The 18,659-nt window shown below is 50.8% G+C and overlaps 1 protein-coding gene across 1 annotated transcript; it reads right to left on the bottom strand.

The window, feature by feature from the left end:
* Positions 1-3,312: 3,312 nt before the first annotated feature.
* On the bottom strand, positions 3,313-18,046 carry ESYT1 (extended synaptotagmin 1). Its single transcript, XM_059403386.1, has 31 exons — positions 17,386-18,046; positions 15,709-15,750; positions 15,406-15,540; positions 15,209-15,282; positions 15,010-15,082; positions 14,558-14,647; positions 14,326-14,381; positions 13,139-13,262; positions 12,874-13,050; positions 12,664-12,746; positions 12,320-12,368; positions 12,105-12,191; positions 11,926-12,018; positions 11,630-11,701; positions 11,359-11,445; positions 9,497-9,646; positions 9,018-9,170; positions 8,713-8,889; positions 8,468-8,550; positions 8,320-8,368; positions 8,123-8,212; positions 7,915-8,010; positions 7,570-7,641; positions 7,391-7,477; positions 5,485-5,625; positions 5,223-5,371; positions 5,044-5,142; positions 4,829-4,960; positions 4,638-4,743; positions 4,362-4,411; positions 3,313-4,167 (listed from the first exon to the last, which is right to left on the bottom strand). The coding sequence occupies exons 1-31, from the start codon at positions 17,773-17,775 to the stop codon at positions 4,128-4,130; spliced, it is 3,306 nt and encodes a 1,101-aa protein (XP_059259369.1). The 5' UTR covers positions 17,776-18,046; the 3' UTR covers positions 3,313-4,127.
* Between the last annotated feature and the right edge of the window lie 613 nt (positions 18,047-18,659).

Below are 18,659 nucleotides of genomic sequence, written 5' to 3'. Positions count from 1 at the left end.
AACTATAGTCACCATGCTGTGCATTGTGTCTCAGGTCTTATTTTATAGCTGGAAGTTTGTATCTTTTGACCCCCTTTACCCATTCTCCCACTCTCCTACCCCACCTCTGGAATCACCAATATGTTCTCTGTATCTATGAGCCTTTTTTCTTTTTCTAAGATTTTATTTATAAGATAAGAGATAAGATATAAGAGATAAGAGATAAGAGATCACAGGCAGAGAGGCAGGCAGAGAGAGAGGGGGAAGTAGGCTCCCCGCTGAGCAGAGAGCCTGATGTGGGGCTCGTTCCTAGGACCCTGGGATCATGACCTGAGCCAAAGGCAGAGGCTTTATCCCACTGAGCTACCCAGGCGCCCCTCTATGAGCTTTTTTTTTTTTTTAGTATTATTAGATTCCATATGTGAGCGAGATCATACAGTATTTGTCTTTGACTTGTTTCACTTAGCATAATGCTCTCAAGGCCTGTCCATGTTGTTGCAATGGTAGGATTTCCTTCTTTTTATGACTGAATAATATTCCTCTGTGTGTGTGTGTGTGTGTGTGTGTATGTGTGTACACATGCACACCCCACATTTCTTTCTTCATTCATTCTTCAGTGGTCACTTAGGTTGTGTCCCTGTCTTGGCTATTGTAAATAATGGTGCGGTGAATATGGTCGTGCAGGGATGTCTTTGAGATAGAGATTTCCTTTAGATATATACCCAGAAGTGGAATTATTGGATCATGCAGCAGTTCTGTTTTCCATTTTTAAAAAAAATATTTATTTATTTATTTGACAGAGGGAGAGACAGGGAGAGAGGGAATACAAGCAGGAGGAGTGGGAGAGGGAGAAGTAGACCTTCCACTGAGCAAGGAAGGCCTCCGACTGAGCCACCAAGTGCCCCTCTATTTTTAGTTTTTTGAGGCCCCTCCATGCTGTTTTACCTAGTGCTTGCACCAGTTTATATCCCATAGGGTACAAGGGCTCCCTTTTTCATCAACACTTGTTATTTCTTGTCTTTGTGATGAGAGCCATTCTGAAAGTTGTAAGGTGATGTCTGATTGCGGTTTAAATTTGCATTTCCCTTGGGGTGTCTAGGTGGCTCAGTCAGTTAAGCGTCTGCCTTTGGCTCAGGTCATGATCCCAGGGTCCTGGGATCAAGTCCCGAATCAGGAATCTCTGCTCAGCAGGGAGCCTGTTTCCCTTGCTCTCTCTCTGCCCTGCCTCTCTGTCTACTTGTGATCTCTGTCAAATAAATAAATAAAATCTTTAAATTTGCATTTCCCTGATGATTTGTGCTGGTGAATATCTTTTCAGGTACTTGTTGGCCATCTGTATGTCTTCTTTGGAAAAATCTCTATTCAGATCTGCCCATTTTTTAACCGTTTTTTTTTAAGCTATTGAGTTGTGCAAGTTCCTTATGTATTTCAAATATTAACTCCCTATAAGATACATAATTTACAAATATTTTCTCCCTTTTGGTAGTTTGGCTTTTCATTTTGTTGGTTATGTATGCAGTATGGAAACTTTTTAGTTTGATATAGATTTTTTTGTTGTTGTTGTTGCCTTTGCTTTTGGGTATCACATTAAAAAATCTCATCACCAAGACCTGTGTCAAAGAGCTTATTGCATATTTTTTCTAGTTTTATGTTCTAGGTCTTACATTCAAGTGTTTAGCCCATTTTTAGTTAATTTTTTTGTTGAGTATAAGATAATGCTCCAGTCTCATTGTTTTGCATGTGGCTGTCTAGTTTTCCCAGTGCCATTTATTAAAGAGACCGTCCTTTTCCCATTATATAGAATACTTGGCTTCTTTATCATAAATTAGTTAGCCATATGCAGATAGCCCCTGCTTTGTGAAAGTTCATGTTAGGCCACTTTGCTTTTAATTATTTACTTTATTTTTTAAAAAAAGATTTTATTTATTTGACAGAGATCACAAGTAGGCAGAGAGAGAGGAAGGGAAACAGGCTCCTTACTGAGTGGAGAGCCTGACATGGGGCTTGATCCCAGAACCCTGGGATCGACCCTGGGATCATGACCTGAGTCGAAGGCAGAGGCTTTAACCCACTGAACCACCCAGGCACCCCAAGGCCACTTTGCTTTTAAGAAGACCTACATTAAGGGGCGCCTGGGTGGCTCAGTCATTGAGTGTCTGCCTTCAGCTCGGTTGTGATCTCAGCCCGTCCGGCTCTCTGCTTGATAGGAAGTGTGCTTCTTCCTCTGCCCCTGCCCCTGCTTGTGTTCCCTCTCTCGCTGTCAAATAAATAAAGGGAATCTTAAAAAAAAAAAAAAAAAAAAAATGGCTACATCAAGACCTGTTTTCACTAACCAAAAGAAATCCAAAGGGGATTTTTGCTTTTACTGAGGAGACTGAAAAGCAAAAAGGACATTCAGCTTTTGTTGCAGTGAGCCAACATAGAGGCTGTGAGCACCCCACGCCGGGAAAGTGGCCCCCCAAGCTTCTTCCCTTGGCATACGCACAGCATCTGAATGCCATAGCTTTGAACTGTGTGCATCTTATTTGAATTTATTTTGTGCGTCCTTTAGCAAGATGTGTCCTCAAGTGTCAGAGACGCCTAAAGAGATTATTTTGAGGGTCTCGGAATTCTCGAAAATTTCTCCATCTAAACTAACAGTAATTGATTTTTTTGCTTTATATTCAATCTATCAAAGGTTTCATAGGAACACTGTACTTTCAGGTAGCAGGGGAAGCCTGAAAGGGTTTGTTTCTGGGCTTTCTGTTGTTGAGTGTTTCTATGCCAACACCATACCATTTTGATTACTATAGCTTTATAATATAGTTGAAGGTCAAGGAGTATGATGCCTCTAGCTTTGTTCTTTCTCAAGATTGCTTTGGCTGTTCGGGGACTTTTGTGGTTCCATACAGATTTTGGGATTGTTTGTTTCTGTGAAAGATGCCATTGGATTTTTGATAGGGATCGCATTGACTCTGTAGTTTGTTCTGGGAAGTGTGGACATTTTAACAATACTTGCAGTCCCTAAGCATGGAATGGCTTCTGTATCTTCAGTTCCTTTCCTAAATACCATATAGTTTTCACTGTATGGATCTTTCACCTCCTTGGTTAAATTTATTTGTAGGTATTTTATTCTCTTTGAAGCACCTGTAAATGGGTTTTATCTAATAGCTATTGGTGTATAGAAATGCAACATACAGATTTTTGTATGTTGACTTTGTATCCTACAATTTTACTTAACTTTTAGTTCTCAGTTTTTTTGGTGGGGTCTTAAGGATTTTCTCTACGTACCACGACATTGGCAAATAATAATGGTAGGCTAAATTCCCTTTCCTTAAAGAAAAGAGCCACAGCTGGTTTGAGTATAATGTTTAATATAAGGTACAGTGGGTTGGCAGAGTTGGTGCAAAACCAAGAGATTTGGTTCTAGTCGGTGAGTTAACAGCCTAGGTACCTGAACCGATACTGGCCCTGCTGCCTCCCGTCCTCCAAGGCTGCACGGCGCCAGCCAGAAGCCCTAAGACAGAGGTTCTCTCCACGTCTTCCAAGTAGTGGCCAAGCGTTCTGGTTCCCAGAGTGCATCAAGAGACTGGCCCTGGTCATCGCAGCAGGTGTGATTTTCGGGACAGACTTGAGAAGTGGGGGCAGAACTGGACTTGGGGGTCTGGGTCACCGTATGCTGATGACATGCACTAGTCCCAGAGGCTCTTGGCTTGAATGGTTAGCCCGTCTTCCTTCCCACCCACATGTTTGCCCTCCCTGACTGTTCACGGTAGGGAAGAAGGTGGCTGTCCGCTTGAGGAGAAAAGGTCTTTCCAGAAGCTGTATTTGGCATAAGCGAAGGCCACTGCTAGTGCTGCTAGTGGCCAGGCACAGGTACAGAAGGCCCTGAGGCAGAGGGACAAAGGAGGATAAGGTGCAGGCAGAGCGGGAAACAGCCAGCTCAGGTCTCTGCCCCAGGAGCCCAGAAGGATCAAGGCCATGCAGTAAAGGGTGACATGGTCCTCCTCTTTGGTCAAGCAAAGGCTCCAGCATGGGCCTGGGAGGTGAGAGGGCTGAGGGGCACAGGCTCTGCCCTCGGGCCCTAGCTTTAGGCTCATCACATCAAGGTGGTGATGCAGTGAGGGGCAAGGCATGGAAACTGTGGTCAGGCTGGGAATCTTTGGCTCTTAGGAGCCGCCCTTTTCCTTGTCATCCATGAGGTCATACCTGGGGAAGAAGCAGAGAAGGCTCAGGTAGAAAGGGGACTTGTGTCCTCCAAGAAATGAAGCATGAGCCAAGGGCTCTTGGACTGCAGAGAATCAATGGTTCTTACCTCAGAAGGCATGCTCTTCTCCCTGCCCAGGACTGGGATTTCTCTGGCTTACACAGCCAGACCCACCCCCAGCCCATTGGGTACTTACCACTGGGCCGCTCCCTGGGAAAGGTCTATCTCAGCAAGGTCCAGCTGCACCTGCATTGGAGGAGATGTGTGTGGGGGTGCGGATGTTACTTTGAGATCTCCAAAGACCACGTCCCATAGTTCCACACTCCTGCTCCAAACCAGTGCCGTGGGGATCAGGTCACATGTATAGTAGTGTCACCTGCGGTGCTTCCTCCCCAGGGCCCTGAGGGAGGATGGCCTTGCTCCCAGCAGCTTCCAAGCCTTACCTTCACCTGGCTCACCCTCACCCTCTTACCTTCCCCAGCAGCTCACGCTCCCTTGACATGAAGGAGGAATTAGACTTCACAGAGACATCCAGCTTTCGCCTCAGGACCTCATCTAGGGGCAGTTCCCACTCAAGTCTGGGGGGAGGGGAACACTGGGCATTAGGGGAAGGGGTTCCTTCCTGAGCCGCCCTTCTCTCCACCTGAATGCCTACTGACTGACCGTTCATTGAATTCAGGGTTTAGGGTCCTCTTCTTCTGCGAGGTTTTCCGCTTGGTACCCCGGTTCTTGTCTGGCAGTAGCAACAGTGACACGTAGGGGTCGGGGGCTTCCCGTCCATTCTGTCGAAGGGCCCTGCACAAGAAGCTGAAGGTAAGAAGGCAGCCCAAGGGGAGGAGGACCAGGGGGGCAGGAGGGGAGGGCGGACAGGGTCTCACCGGCAGCTGTGAACAATGCTGACCAGCTTTCGCTCTTCGCTGTAGTACCAGACGGTCAGTCGCACCTGGCCTAGGGGCCCAGCTGGAGCCTCCAGCGCACTGTGGGGAGAAACGGAGATAGTGCCCCGGGAGCCTTCGTACTCCTGAGCTCACATGGTCTTTCTGGCCTTGCCCCTCACCTGTCCCCATGTGTCAGGCGCTGCCGCAGCTCCGGGGCAGAGGTGGTGCTGTGAGGGAGTCCCCCCCAGAGCTCCGGTTCTTCACTCAGCGAGGAGGAGCTGTGGCTATGGCTGTGTGCTTCCACGCCCGAATGCTGGGACACCAGGATCTGGGGAGGCAAGAGAGCTGCGAGCTGGGCCGAATCTAGCTCAGCTCCCTGACTACGAGAACACAGCCCCCGGTCTCTGTCCCCACCTTGGCCCGTCACCTCCTGCTACTCACCCCCAGCTGTGCTCTCAATAGCACCTGCCCTTGACCATTGTTAAGTGTAAACCAACGGTCCAGGCAGAGCTGGTCAGCTCCGAGTAGCTCCGAGAGGGGCAGGGAGAACGAGCCCAGTGTGCCTGTCCCTTCACCCCGGACCTGTGGAATCAAGAGGCAGATGATTTAACCCTGGTGTTCTAGGTTCAAACACTTGGGTGGTTTTGGAGAGAGATTCCACTTTGTGATGGCCACATGGCAGCCATGTTGCTGGCCCCACTTCCCTTCCTTTCCTAGCCAGACTAGACTGTGGCCTCTCTATTTCCTGAACTTTCACAAATTACACCCCAGGGCCATAGCTGCTGCACAGCGTGGAGAAAAAGAACAGCAAAAATGGAATTACAGGGTTCCTGCCCACCTAACCTCCATTTCCACACTCCAGATGTAATGACCCACAAACCCTTCCTGTCTTCTGAGTTCCAGAATAATTCTAGCTAATATGCCTAGATCTCTCTTATCACTGTTTGCCAGCTTTTGTATCTCCTGATTCCCTGCGGTGCAAGGTAAGGAATGGAGCTCATTGACTTATCTTCTCTACCTCTGCTAGTGTTGTTAACAGTTAGACTATTTTAAGGTCTCTTGATTTCTGTTCATGTAATTCTCAACTTATTACCTTATCAACTTTAGAGGCTCTTTGACTCACACTCCAGAAGAGGAAAAGCACCCCTGTATTACCTCTACCACCCTCTCCCTGCTCCCATACCTCTTTACCTTTGTTCGCCCTTGAACCCCCTGAAATCTAGTTTCTACTCCATGCTTGCCACTAAAGTTGCTCTACTCTGTTACCTCAACGTCAGTCATTCTCAGTCATCTCATTTCATTTTCTCGGTAACATCTGGCCACTTCCTATCTTTTCAGACACTCTTCTTTGGCTTCCATACCCCCTTCTCTCCTGGCAAACACCCCATTGCCCCTGTTACACCTCAGGCCCTTTGCAGGGCTCCTCTTCCTCTGTCTGCTCTGTCATTGCTGCCATGCTCAGCATGTCCCTCCTTTGTCTTCTCACTCTCCGTAGGCCCTCAGGGTGCTCCTGCACACCCGGGACTACAGGTGCTAGGTGTGCTTGGTGCTCAAACGAAGGAGCGGTGAGAACCCCATAGCGGGCCACAGATCTGCCTTCTGGATAGCTGTTTCCCCTTGGATGATCTCAGAGGTCTCAGATTCAAGCACTCCTGCTTTGGCCATTCCCTGTGTTGACAATGGCTCCCTTCTCTGTCCCGCTGCCCCAGGCTAAAAATCCAGGAGTTCGTGTCTAGGCTGTTCTTTGTTCCTTCTCCCATGTCAAAATAACCACCACTAAATACCACTGCCCTTCGTCAGGTCTTGCTTCATAGCCTGTTAGCTGACCTCCCTGCCTCCAGCACCGTCTTCCTTCAGTCCACCCTTCACCCTGCCATCAGCACGACCTTTGTAAAGTGCAAATCTGGGTATGTCACCCCTCACTCCTTCAAAGATTCCCCTATGCCTTTAGGGTAAATCCACATTCTTAGCATAAGAGTCAAGAGCCCTTTTGATCCTGCTCCTGTCTGCCTCTGTGATCTACAGTTTGCCTTCTTGGTCCTCATTCCCTTCTCAGCCTGAGACTATTCCTTCTCTTCTTGGTCACATCCTGTTTCCCCTTAAGCTCAGGGGTCATCTAGGGCGACCGCTACTACTACCTCCACCTTTTCCTCTCATCTGAGGTAGAAGCCCTCTTCCCCACAGTGCCTTCTACCTCAGCAGTTTGTCAGTCTGGAAGTTTTCCTTGGTTACTCTCCCCAAAGGGAGTGTGAGCTACGTAAAGATAGGAACTAAATCTTTTCTCCCTATGCCTGGTTCAGTGACTTGCCCGCAGTAGCAAAATGTTCACAGAATGAATTTATGGTACCTGCAGCTCCAGGCTCTCGGTGTGTGGTCTCTTGATGAGAAAGGAGGCAGTCTCATCCCAGATAGGGGCTGAGGTTTGGGCAATTGTCTGGTGGAGATGAGGGGTTAAGGTCAGTGCTTGGAACATTCTCCTCTGCGTTTCTCAGCCCTCCCAAACAGCCCTGCAGCATTTCCTAATACCTTCGTCTTATGAGAAGTGTCTCCGACAGTGAGAGTAGCGTAAGCGCTGGGAGGCTTGGTCCCTTTCCGGAGCTGGAGAGAGAACAGTGCATTGACTATTAAATACGGTCTTGAGCTGAGAGACCTAGTGAGGCAGATCTCCTGCTCCCCTCCCAGATCACATCCCCATGGTCACTTGACAGCCACTACCCTCCTGGCCTTCAACAGACCATTCTTCCCACCCCAGCACCACCCTGGGAAAGAGGAATTTGGAATTTATTATTCCAAATATCTCCTGGAGCATCCAAACCTGAGGGAGGCGGAGGAAGGGCCAGGGAGCTATGGGGTGCGGGGAGCGGCTCTCACCAGCAGCTCGTCCGCCCGCTCCAGATACACAGACAGCAGGGCCGCCGCCAGCTCTGCGCTCTTCTGCGTCTGGATCAGACTGTTCACCTGCAGCACCTGAGGGAGGACACGCGGGCTGAGGGACCAGTTTTGGATGCGCCGTGTCCCGGCCACGCCTGGGAGACGGATGGGAACGTTCGCCACGACCCACCCGGAGTCCCGTCCCTACCTCCTCTAACTCGGCAGCCGTGGGCTGGGGTGTCAGACGTTCCAGACGCAAGTGCAGGCGGCCAGAGGGCACGTCCTCCAGGGCCAGCCACTGTGGGCATAGGCAGGCTTAAGCCTTGGGGATGGGGGACAGAGGGACTAGGAGATTGAGACATGGGTCAAGATAGGAGGGATTATGGCTTGTAATTCCTTGCTCACCTCATCGAGGAAGCCTGTGTTCAGGACTGCGGTGAGACTCACTTTGCACCTAGAGAAGAGAAAAATTAAAACAAGAGGCCAGTGGCCACAGCCAAGTGTCCATCTCCTCAAAACCTTTGTCTTCCCCTCCGGACTCCTATCCTCTCACCTGCCCAGAAAGTCATCCTTGTCCAGGTCCTTGTCAAAAACTTCAATGTCTAGCTCTTGGCCTGGAATTGACGTAACAATCACCTAGAGGGAGAAAACAGTGCGAAGTCGGATTCTTTTTCTTCTTCAAATGACTGGGAACCTCACCCTCAACCACCTGAACCCCAGTGGGCTTTCAGACCACTCTCAGAGCTAGAGGGAAGAAGGAGAAGGGACTTGGAGGAGTCCTGGCTGTGCAGTTCTGACCTCAAAAACCTCATTCCAGCGGGGATTGAGATCTTCCCGAACAACACGGCTCCGGAAGCTTCGTCCTGCCAGCTTTAGTTTGACATAGGGGTCTGACTTGCCCTTCACCAGTCCCCCCAGGAAACGGTCTTTGGCGATCAGATCCTGGGCCTCTAATACATGGATCCGAAGCACATTCTGCAAAAGGGACAGACAGAGGCACCAGACGGTAGGTAGAGAGAGACCTATTAAAACCAGCCCGAAACAGGCTTTTGCACATGCTTAGGCAACAGATCCTACTTCGTCCTTTCTAGATCTAGACTCACCTCCATCCCAAAGTGACTCTCAGGAGTGGTGTGAGAAGGTCGAGGTGGGACATCCACGCTGCTGCCTGTCTGGGGGCTCTCATCCAGGTCCCAAGCCCCAGGAGTTCCAGGCACAGTGGGAAAGTGCACTTCTGATGAATCCAAGTACAAGATCTAGGGAGAGTGGTGTATTGTCCAATCAAAGAAGTGCAGCTAGCACCAGCAGGCAAGGGATGTGGGGTTGGGGGCAGAGCAGAGGCTGGGACAGGAGAAACCAGTCCATGCCTTGGCTGGGCTCATCTCTAGAGGGTTCCTGCCACACTCATCCTACTCAAACACCATTTCTTCCTCAGTCTGGTCAACAGATGTTTTTGTGTGCCTGCTAGATGCTTCCACATACACTAGCTCATTAGATCTTAGAAGATTCCTCTTCTTTATTCTTCATACCAAGGAATCTATAAGGCCCCTCACCACCTCCAGCATTTTCTCTGTCTCCATACCCTCATAACCAATTTCATGTAGAGCCTGGAGTTTGAGCCAGAGCTGCTGAGCTGGAACCACTGGTCCAAGGTGAGTTCGGGGGCAGTCAGCAAGCGAGCCAGAGGCAGGGTCAGTGCCCCTAATGTCAGAGCCCTGGAGTCGTCCTTCACCTAGAGTCACAGGAAGAGGGGATGTAGTGAAGTGGAAAACAGGGTCATACTCAATAATTTCAATGAGGCATTCATTATTTGCCATAAAAATCACTCATTTTAAGTATACAACTCTCAGTTATAAAGAATGAATCTAGGGCACATGGGTGACTCAGTTGGTTAAGTGTCTGCCTTCTGCTCAGGTCCTGGGATCAAGTCTCACGTGCGGCTCCTTGCTCAGTGAGGAGTCTGCTTCTCCCTATTTGCCACTCCCCCCTCCACTCTTGCTCTTATTCTCTCTAAATAAAATCTTTTTAAAAAGTTTTATTTAAGAGATTTTATTTATTTGACAGAGATCACAAGTAAGCAGAGAGGCAAGTGGGGGTAGGGGAGCAGGCTCCCTAAAATCTTTTTTATTTATTTATTTATTTATTTATTTATTTTTGGAGACATATCTTTTTTTTTTTTTTAAAGATTTAAAGATTTATTTATTTATTTGACAGACAGAGATCACAAGCAGGCAGAGAGGCAGACAGAGAGAGAGGAGGAAGCAGGCTCTCCGAGGAGCAGAGAGCCCGATATGGGGCTCGATCCCAGGACCCTAGGATCATGACCTGAGCTGAAAGCAGAGGCTTTAACCCACTGAGCCACCCAGGCGCCCCTATTTTTTTAATATTTATTTATTTGAGAGAGAGAAAGTGAGACAGAGCATGAGCAAGGAGAAGGTCAGAGAGAGAAGAAGGCTCCCCGTGGAGCTGAGAGCCCGATGTGGGACTCGATCCCGGGACTCCCAAGATCATGACCTGAGCCGAAGGCAGTCGTCCAACCAACTGAGCCACCCAGGCGTCCCCCTAAAATCTTTTTTAAAAAAGCTTATTAAGTAATCTCCATACCTGACATAGGGCTTGAACTCCTATCCTCAAGATCAAGAGTTGCAGGCTCTTCAACTGAGCCAGCCAGGCACTCCTATAAAGAATGATTCTAGGGGTGCCTGGGTGGCTCAGTGGGCTAAGCCTCTGCCTTCGGCTCAGGTCATGATCCCAGGGTCCTGGGATCAAGCCCTGCATCGGGCTCTCTGCTTGATGGGGAACCTGCTTCCTCCTCTCTCTCTGCCTGCCTCTCTGCCTACTTGTGATCTATGTCAAATAAATACATAAAATCGTAAGGAAAACAAAATGATTGTAGAGTGGTGCCTGAGTAGCTGTCGGTTGACCTACTCTTTGTTTTGGCTCTGGTCACAACCTCAGGGTCCTGGGATCAAGCCCTGCACCAGGCTCTGCACTCAGCGGGGAGTTTCATTGAGGTTCTCTCTCTCTCTCTGCCTCTCCCCCCATTTGCATACGCACACACTCCAAAATAAAATCTTAAAAAATAATGATTCTGGGGCGCCTGCGTTGCTCAAACATTAAGCATCTGCCTTCAGCTCAGGTCAAGATCACAGGATCCTGGGATCCAGCCCCACATCGGGCCCCCTACTCTGCCAGAAGCCTGCTTCTCCTTCTCCCACTCCCCCTGCTTATGTTCCCTCTCTTGCTGTGTCTCTATCAAATAAATAAAATCCTTAAAAAAAAAAAATGATTCTAGGGAGATCACTGGGGAAGAGCAGGGAGCATGGAGATGGAGAGTCTAGGTAGACAGACTGGAATATAATCAAAGGGGAGAGAGAGAGACTTGATGCAGACCTGGGAAGGCAGAACGGTATTTAGAAGAGGCTCAGTAGGTGATTATCTCACCTGTACATCGAGCTCCTGGCTTCGAGGGTCTTGTAGGAAAAACCGGAAAGCCTCCTCCCACACCGGGCTATTGGTACAGTAGACAGCCTGGAGGGGCACAGGATGGGAGTAAGGATATGTGCCGCAGTACCAGTCCTGTTTCTCCAGAAAGCCTTACCCTCTGCAGGCAGCCCAAAGGGGAGACACCTTCCTAAAATAGAACAGCCCTCCCAACCAGATGTGCATGCGTACATGCACACAAAATCTCCCACAATGCCGTCCTGGCCCTCACCTTGCTCTCCTGGGTCATATCCTGAATTGACAGTTGTACCATGGGGTTGGGTTCCTTGTTCGCCTTCTTCAGCTGTGGGAGTAGAATTCAGAAGTCACCATCTTGGGTATTTTTGGTTTTGTCTCAGTGAAGGAAGGTAGGCTCTCAATCTTTTCCGAGGTGGCTGTGATCCCCTCCTTGGAACCCTTGTGTTACATGCTGCTGCTTCTGCAGCTGAGTGGGGCGGGGGCAAGAGCTGGGCTGGGAAAGCTACATCCAGAGCTTCCTGTTCAGTTGCCCTTAGAATCCACACTCACGGGGAGATCCTGGGCCCGATCCAGATAGACAACTAAGATGGCAGCCGATGGGGGCTCTGGGCGGGAGGAGACTCCTCGATTCCACTGCAGAACCTGGAGGGAAGGGGGGGGTGGGAGTAGTCAGACCTTTGCCCTCATGTCACCTGTATTTCTAGCTTCCTGTTTCCCATGTTGGTTACCTGCTCTAGTTTTTCTGCATTTGGCAAAAGTGACAGCCATTCTAGCTTTAAGTGAACTTGGCCTTGCCCACCTTGCAGAGGAAACCACTGGAGGGAGAAGCAGAAGAAAGTGAGGTCTAGCAGATCAGATATTCACACAACCCTTTCCCCACCAATGTAGCAACTCCTGTCACCCCAGTAGGTGAGGCCACCCTCTTCCTCTGCTCTCAACTTACATCGTCCAGTACTCCAGCCTGCAGCACCTTCCCCACGTCCAGCTTCATCCTGGAGGGGGCAGGGAGGGGTGACAGTGAGTAGAGAAAAAGGAGAGAGTGGAAATTAGGAGCATGTCATTGGCCTTCCACTCACCCACCTAGAAATAAATGGCGACTCTCACACTCCCTTCTTATAATCTATAGATACTTATGTGTGTGTTCAGGTGCGTGTGTGGTAGAGGCAAAGGGGTGGGGAAGTTGGGAAGGAAAATGATACACAGTTCTCGGGCCTGGAAAAGCATTATAATGACCTCTGCAACCCTGGTAGCACTGAAGCTTTAGAATCCTAACACACACAATCTCACCTGCCCAGAAAGTCATCTTTGTCTGGATCCTTGTCAAACACCTCCACCTCAATCTCCTGCCCTGGAACCTCGTGTACCATCACCTGAAGCACACACAAGGAGAAAGGTCTCACCAGCTACACTGTGAGGATCATCTGATGAGCATCTTCTCTCACGGCCCCCAGGATACCCCCACCCCCATCTGACAGCCCCACTCCTCAGCTCTCCCACCTCATAAGTTTCTCCCCACTGGGGGTTGAGGTCCTCATCAATGACTTGACTGCAGAACGCCTGGGTGCCCACTCGCACCAATGCATAGGGGTCTGACTTGCCCTCAATCAGGCCCTTCACATATTTGTCCTTGGAGCCCAGACCTCGGGCAGCCAGCAGGTGAATCCGGATAATGCCCTGTGCAGAGGAATCAGATCATGAGAAACCAAGGACCCAGCACGAGGTTCCTCAGAGGATGATCTGTCAGATGGGGGAGAGGCCATACCCTGGGCAGAGGGGAACGCAACTGGGCCACATCATGAAGGTCAGGCACAAGGGGCACCAATAATCGGTTGGGCAACACAAGGAAGGCAGCGATGGAATCCATGATCATGGTGTCAGAGAGGGAGCTGGATGAGGGAGCAGAAAAGGAGGTGAGTGTGGCTCCAACTTCCAATATAACCCCAGCCCCAGCTGTTTCCCACAACTAAGAGATGCCTAAAGCTAGAGGGACATCCTTTCTTGAAAATCGTTTTTTGGGTGTCTGGGTGGCTCAGTGGTTAAGCCTCTGCCTTTGGCTCAGGTCATGATCCCAGGGTCCTGGGATCGAGCCCCGCATCAGGCTCCCTGCTCAGAGGGAAGCCTGCTTCTCCCTCTCCCACTTCTCCTGCTTGTGTTCCCTCTCTTGGTGTGTCTCTGTCAAATAAATAAATGAAATCTTAAGAAAAAAAATAGCTTTTTGCTACTCTTTTATCCCAATTCCTCACCTACTGCTCTGAACCTTCACTGCCATCTCAGCTCTTCTTTTTCTGTTTACCCCTACGGAGAAGCCTGCAGCCCTCTTCACTCTACCCTGCATGCTCCCCCACAGGAGAAAATCACAGTATGGAGCTTCTCAGGGGTATTTGTCATCTCTCTAGCTAGGATGATCAAGGCTCCTGGAGGGTACTGGCTGCATCTTTTACTGTTTTTTGTTGTTTTTTTTTGTTTTGTTTTGTTTTTTGTTGTTTTTAATATTTTACTTATTTATTTGACAGAGAGAGAGAGAGACAGCGAGAGAGGGAACACAAGCAGGGGGAGTGGGAGAGGGAGAAGCAGGCTTCCTGAGGAGCAGGCAACTCGATGAGGAGCTGGATCCCAGGACCCTGGGATCATGACCTGAGCTGAAGGCAGATGCTTAACGACTGAGCTACCCGGGCACCCCTCTTTTACTGTTTTGTATCCCGAAAACCTGAAGCCCAGGGCTGGAACATTTAGGTGCTCAATAAATCCGGGTGCCTGGGTGGCTCAGTGGGTTAAGCCTCTGCCTTCGGCTCAGATCATGATCTCAGGGTCCTGGGATCGGGTTCTCTGTTCAGCAGGGAGCCCCCTTCCCTCTCTCTCTCTCTGCCTGTCTCTCTGTGTACTTGTGATCTCTCTCTGTCAAATAAAATCTTAAAAATAAATAAATACATAAAAATAAATCCTTGACACCTGAGTCCTGGGATATCCAGCAGATTGGTCATCCCCGTCCAGTTGATATCTAAGGTCTGGAAGGAAAGAGCAGCAGGGTCAGGAAAGAGCACCTGGTGGCATGGTCACACCCATCCAACAGTTGCCAGACCCCTCAGGCTTTCCTCCCCCAAGCCCCAGAGCTGGCCACCTTCTCCCTCCCAATCTTCTCTGGTTTCCCTGCTCCCCCATGACCCTCAATGTTTTCCCTTACCGGGCGTCGGATGAAGAACATCGACACAGCTCCCACAATAGGAAGGTCCCCCATGAGAGGCTCAAGAATCACCCGTAAAACACCATGTAGCTGGGGCAAGAGGAGAAGAACAGACCATTTCTCCAAAAAATGCCTTTTTTTTTTTTTAAAGACTTTATTTATTTGACAGAGAGAGATCACAAGTAGGCAGAGAGGCAGGCAGAGAGAGAGGAGGAAGCAGGCTCCCCACCAAGCAGAGAGCCCAATGCGGGGCTCGATCCCAAGACCCTGGGATCCGACCTGAGCCGAAGGCAGAGGCTTTAACCCACTGAACCACCCAGGCGCCCCCAAAACGCCTTCTTTTGGTCCCAAACTTTCCCAGCCTTGGTTTTTCCAAACCTCCCACTTCCCCATATCTGATGAAATTCAGGGCAAAGGCTCCCTATTATGGGGACCCCTGACATCTGCCCCACCTGCATGCCTTTGACTCCTGCTTTGCAGAAATATTTCTTCACTTCTACGTCAATCTGCACATCACCTACATAGCTGGCAGTTGATAAGGAAGAGAACAAAGAGGGTTGGTACCGGGCTGAAATGGGGGAAGGGGGAACAAAGCTGTCAGAGTGACCAGGATCCTGCTGAAGAGGGGGCTGGAAGAATGAGCGGTATTACCTGATGTTCAAATCCAACAGGATCTGTTCTTTGCTCCGACCAGGGTGAACTTTGACGCCTACGATGCGCAATGGCTGAGGAGAGATGAATTCTTAACAGAAAAGAGGGAAAGGGAGGAGTATCTCAGCCTCTTCTGGGCCCCCCACCTTCCCTGCCCTGTCTCCTTCCTCCCATTACTTTCTTTTCTACACACATACCTTTTCACCCAGTTCCACTCGTGTAAATGTAAATGTTTGCAAATGGGTGTTAGAGCCTCGAATAGCTGGGGCCACAGTTTCAGCCAAAAGCTTCTCCATGTACTGGCCCAGGAAGGGCCAGACTTGGGCCACAATCTGGAAGAAGAGGGAACCTGTCACAGGAGAGCCTAATCTTCCCCCCCTAAAGACAAGTTCCTTCAGAATCCTTCCCACAGAGAGCACTGGGGCTAGACCTGAAGTGTGACAGGGTCTGCCTAGAGGAAACAAACCCCATTCCCCACTCAAGAAAAAGCCAGTGCTCACCTTATTTAGCCACTCAGCCTTTTCCACATCCGGAAAGCTGACCTAGAGGTGAGGAAGGGAGAGGAAGAGATGAGCACACCTTCCACCTGTGGTTTCCTACCAAGATGCTGGGCCGCATGCCCACAGAGAAAACAAAAGCTGTGGCAGGACCTCCCCACACCCAGGGTTCAGTGTGAAGAGGCTGGGATGTCCAGAACATTCACTGCTCCACAGACAGGGTTTAGGGGCACGGAGTTCTGATGAGGGGCCCTGACGGGGTGTGGGCCACACAACGTTGCTTTGTGGACAGCTGGGGGATGTGAAGTGATGACAGCTGCTGGAGCAGAGGGGGAGGGAAGGAGAAGGGCACATTCTTTCTGGAGGGGGAGGTCCTGACAAGTAAGTTTAAGGAGGAAATCCTGGGATTTGGAGAAGTCTTGGCTTCTTTTTGCAGTCTTCCCACCTCACTTCGAACTAGAGCTTCTACACCCAGAAGGTGAAGAGGGGAAGCAGCTCCTAGAGTTAGGGAGGGGCCAGCAGAGTCATTTAGGCCCTAGCTGGTTTTTGTTTTTGTTTTTTTCCTCCTTCTTTTTATCAGTATGACTCCTTTTATGGGAAAGAAGGACACCTGTGCTTTGTATTGGGGAGGAAGAGGGATAGTTGTTTCAGAAAGAAGATGGCTTTCTACGACGAAGAGTAGGAGGAACAAAGACAGTTGCTGCCTGGGCTGCACGTCCCCTGGGACTTCCCCCCCCTTTCCCCTCTCCAGCCGCGGGCCTGCGCCCATGGCCCTATCTGCCAAGTGTCAACTTTGATTCTTCTCTTCTGCCATTCTCCCCCTAAACTGGCACCTCTGCTGGGAAGGGCAGCAAAGCGGAGGCAGGGAGGGGCCGGGTAACGGGCTCTGCCCCCGCAGGGCCGAGAGAAGGAAGGAGGTGAGGGGGTGCAGACCTAGGGTCCGGGTCCCAACCGAGCAAGCGCAGCGCACAGTCCGGAAAAGGGTGGGGCCGACCAGGGCCGGTGGAGTGTGGGCTGCGGGCACTGCAGCAGTCTCACTACCCTCCCCCCGCACCCCCGCCCTTCGTCCCGCAGCCGCCTCTGCTGTGCTGCGGCCCAACCGCCTGGGGCTGGAAGGCGAGGGCCGGGGGTCGGTCGGGGGCGGTGGCTCTCCTGAGCAGTGCTCCTGAGGTTGGGTGCCTGCGGGTCTCCAGGAATAAGAGCGGGAAAAGGGAGAACCTTATGGCCATAAATAGGAAAAAATAAAAAAAAATAATAAAAGAAAAAGTCTCAAGGAAGACTGGAGAGACTAGAGAACCCTCTGAGCCGCAACAGGGATGTCCGGGAACAGAAGGCGCGAGCGGCACCAGAAGAGAGGAGCGCTCAAGGAGCATGGCTAGGAGGGAGAGCCACGGCTGAGGCCGATTCCCCAGATGTTCTTACTGCTTGCCTAGGAGCAGAGGAAGAAGTCCTGATTCTGTAGAAGGATCGGGATCTGGACGCGGGGAAAGGAGGGAGGGGGAAGAGTGGCTACTCGGTCCCAAGAGTGGCGCGTCCCAGCAGGGAGGTGGCTAGCGGAGCGAGAGGGGAGTCTCCCTCCCACGGTCCCAGGGTGGGGAGCTGCCTTTAGGGACAGGAAGAAGATCCCTAGAAACGGGGGACTAGTAGGGCGGCTATGTAGCACTGAGGGTGCTCGCTCACCCAGGCAGGTAGTTCTCGATGGCTCATATAAAGTGTTTTCGCCGTGAGCCGCTCCTCATCGTCCAGCAGCTGCCGCGCTGCTCGAAGGCTCCGTTCTTTCTCATCGCGGACCCGGCGCCAGCCCAGGTAGAGGGCGAGGCCGAAGAGCACGAAACCCACGCTGAGTCCCACTGCGCCGGCCAGGTACACCGGCACCAGCACCAGCAGCCGCCGCCCGAACGAAGACAGCAACGCCATGGCCTCACCCGCAGCGCCTGGGCTGGCAGGTTGGTTCCCAGAACCCAGGTCCGGCTTTGCGTGAGCAGCGGGGGGCTGGTCAGAAGGGTCGGAGGGAGTAGAGGGCTGGTCCACGAGGCTGGGACTGGAGCCGTCGGCAGGAGAGCGCTCCATGGTGCCACCGCTGGGAGGACCCGCCCGACCCACACCCTGCAGAGAGGTTGCTAGGTCTAGCGCCCAGCTGCCCCCTGCAAACAGTAAACCCCACGCTGGGGGAGGGGACCCTAAGCCACGCCCCCTTCATCTGACCGCTCGGGTTGGCCTTCGCTGCACAGACCAAGGTGGAGTCGAAAGATAGAAACCCTGCCCCTCTTCCGCCGGGAGCCGGTAGGGTTCGGGAGAGGCAGGACCTCCTTGATTAGACCGGCGGGCCAAGATGGGCGGTCTGGGACGGCGGGAAAGGTCGGAAAGAGGCTAAAGGGCGGCATTTGATTGGTCAGAAAGAGAAGGAGGCGTGACGTACCGCTTAAGGAGAGGCGGACCAGGCACTCCCCCACGTGGATTGGAGTGCCTGCGGTATGACGTCATGCGGAGCCGCGCCGCCAATGACTGTTTTACCCGGACTTGGGGTTGCGAAGTGATGGGGTTGTGGAGGATCAAGATTTAGTTTCACTCCATTCGCACGGTTTGGCAGGATTTGTCTGGAATTCCTACATGTTCATTTGTCAGTTTTCCCTAGTCTTTATACTCTTGAGTACATTACTTAGCCTTCAGTGTTTCCCTGGCTGTCCTTAAAAAAGAAAAGGAAAACACCCTGTGTGGAATGAAAATGTTCGATGACCGACCCTGGCTATCTTTTTTTTTTTTTTTTTTTTTAAATATATATTTTTTAAGATTTTATTTATTTATTGACAGAGAGATTACAAGTAGGCAGAGAGGCAGGCAGAGAGAGAGAGGAGGAAGCAGGCTCCCTGCTGAGCAGAGAGCCCGATGCGGGACTCGATCCCAGGACCCTGAGATCATGACCTGAGCCGAAGGCAGCGGCTTAACCCACTGAG

Source organism: Mustela nigripes, chromosome 6 (assembly GCF_022355385.1).
Source record: "Mustela nigripes isolate SB6536 chromosome 6, MUSNIG.SB6536, whole genome shotgun sequence".
Classification (NCBI taxonomy): Eukaryota; Metazoa; Chordata; class Mammalia; order Carnivora; family Mustelidae; genus Mustela; species Mustela nigripes.
Note: the sequence above shows the minus strand (reverse complement) of the source record. Positions and strands in the feature narration are given on the sequence as shown.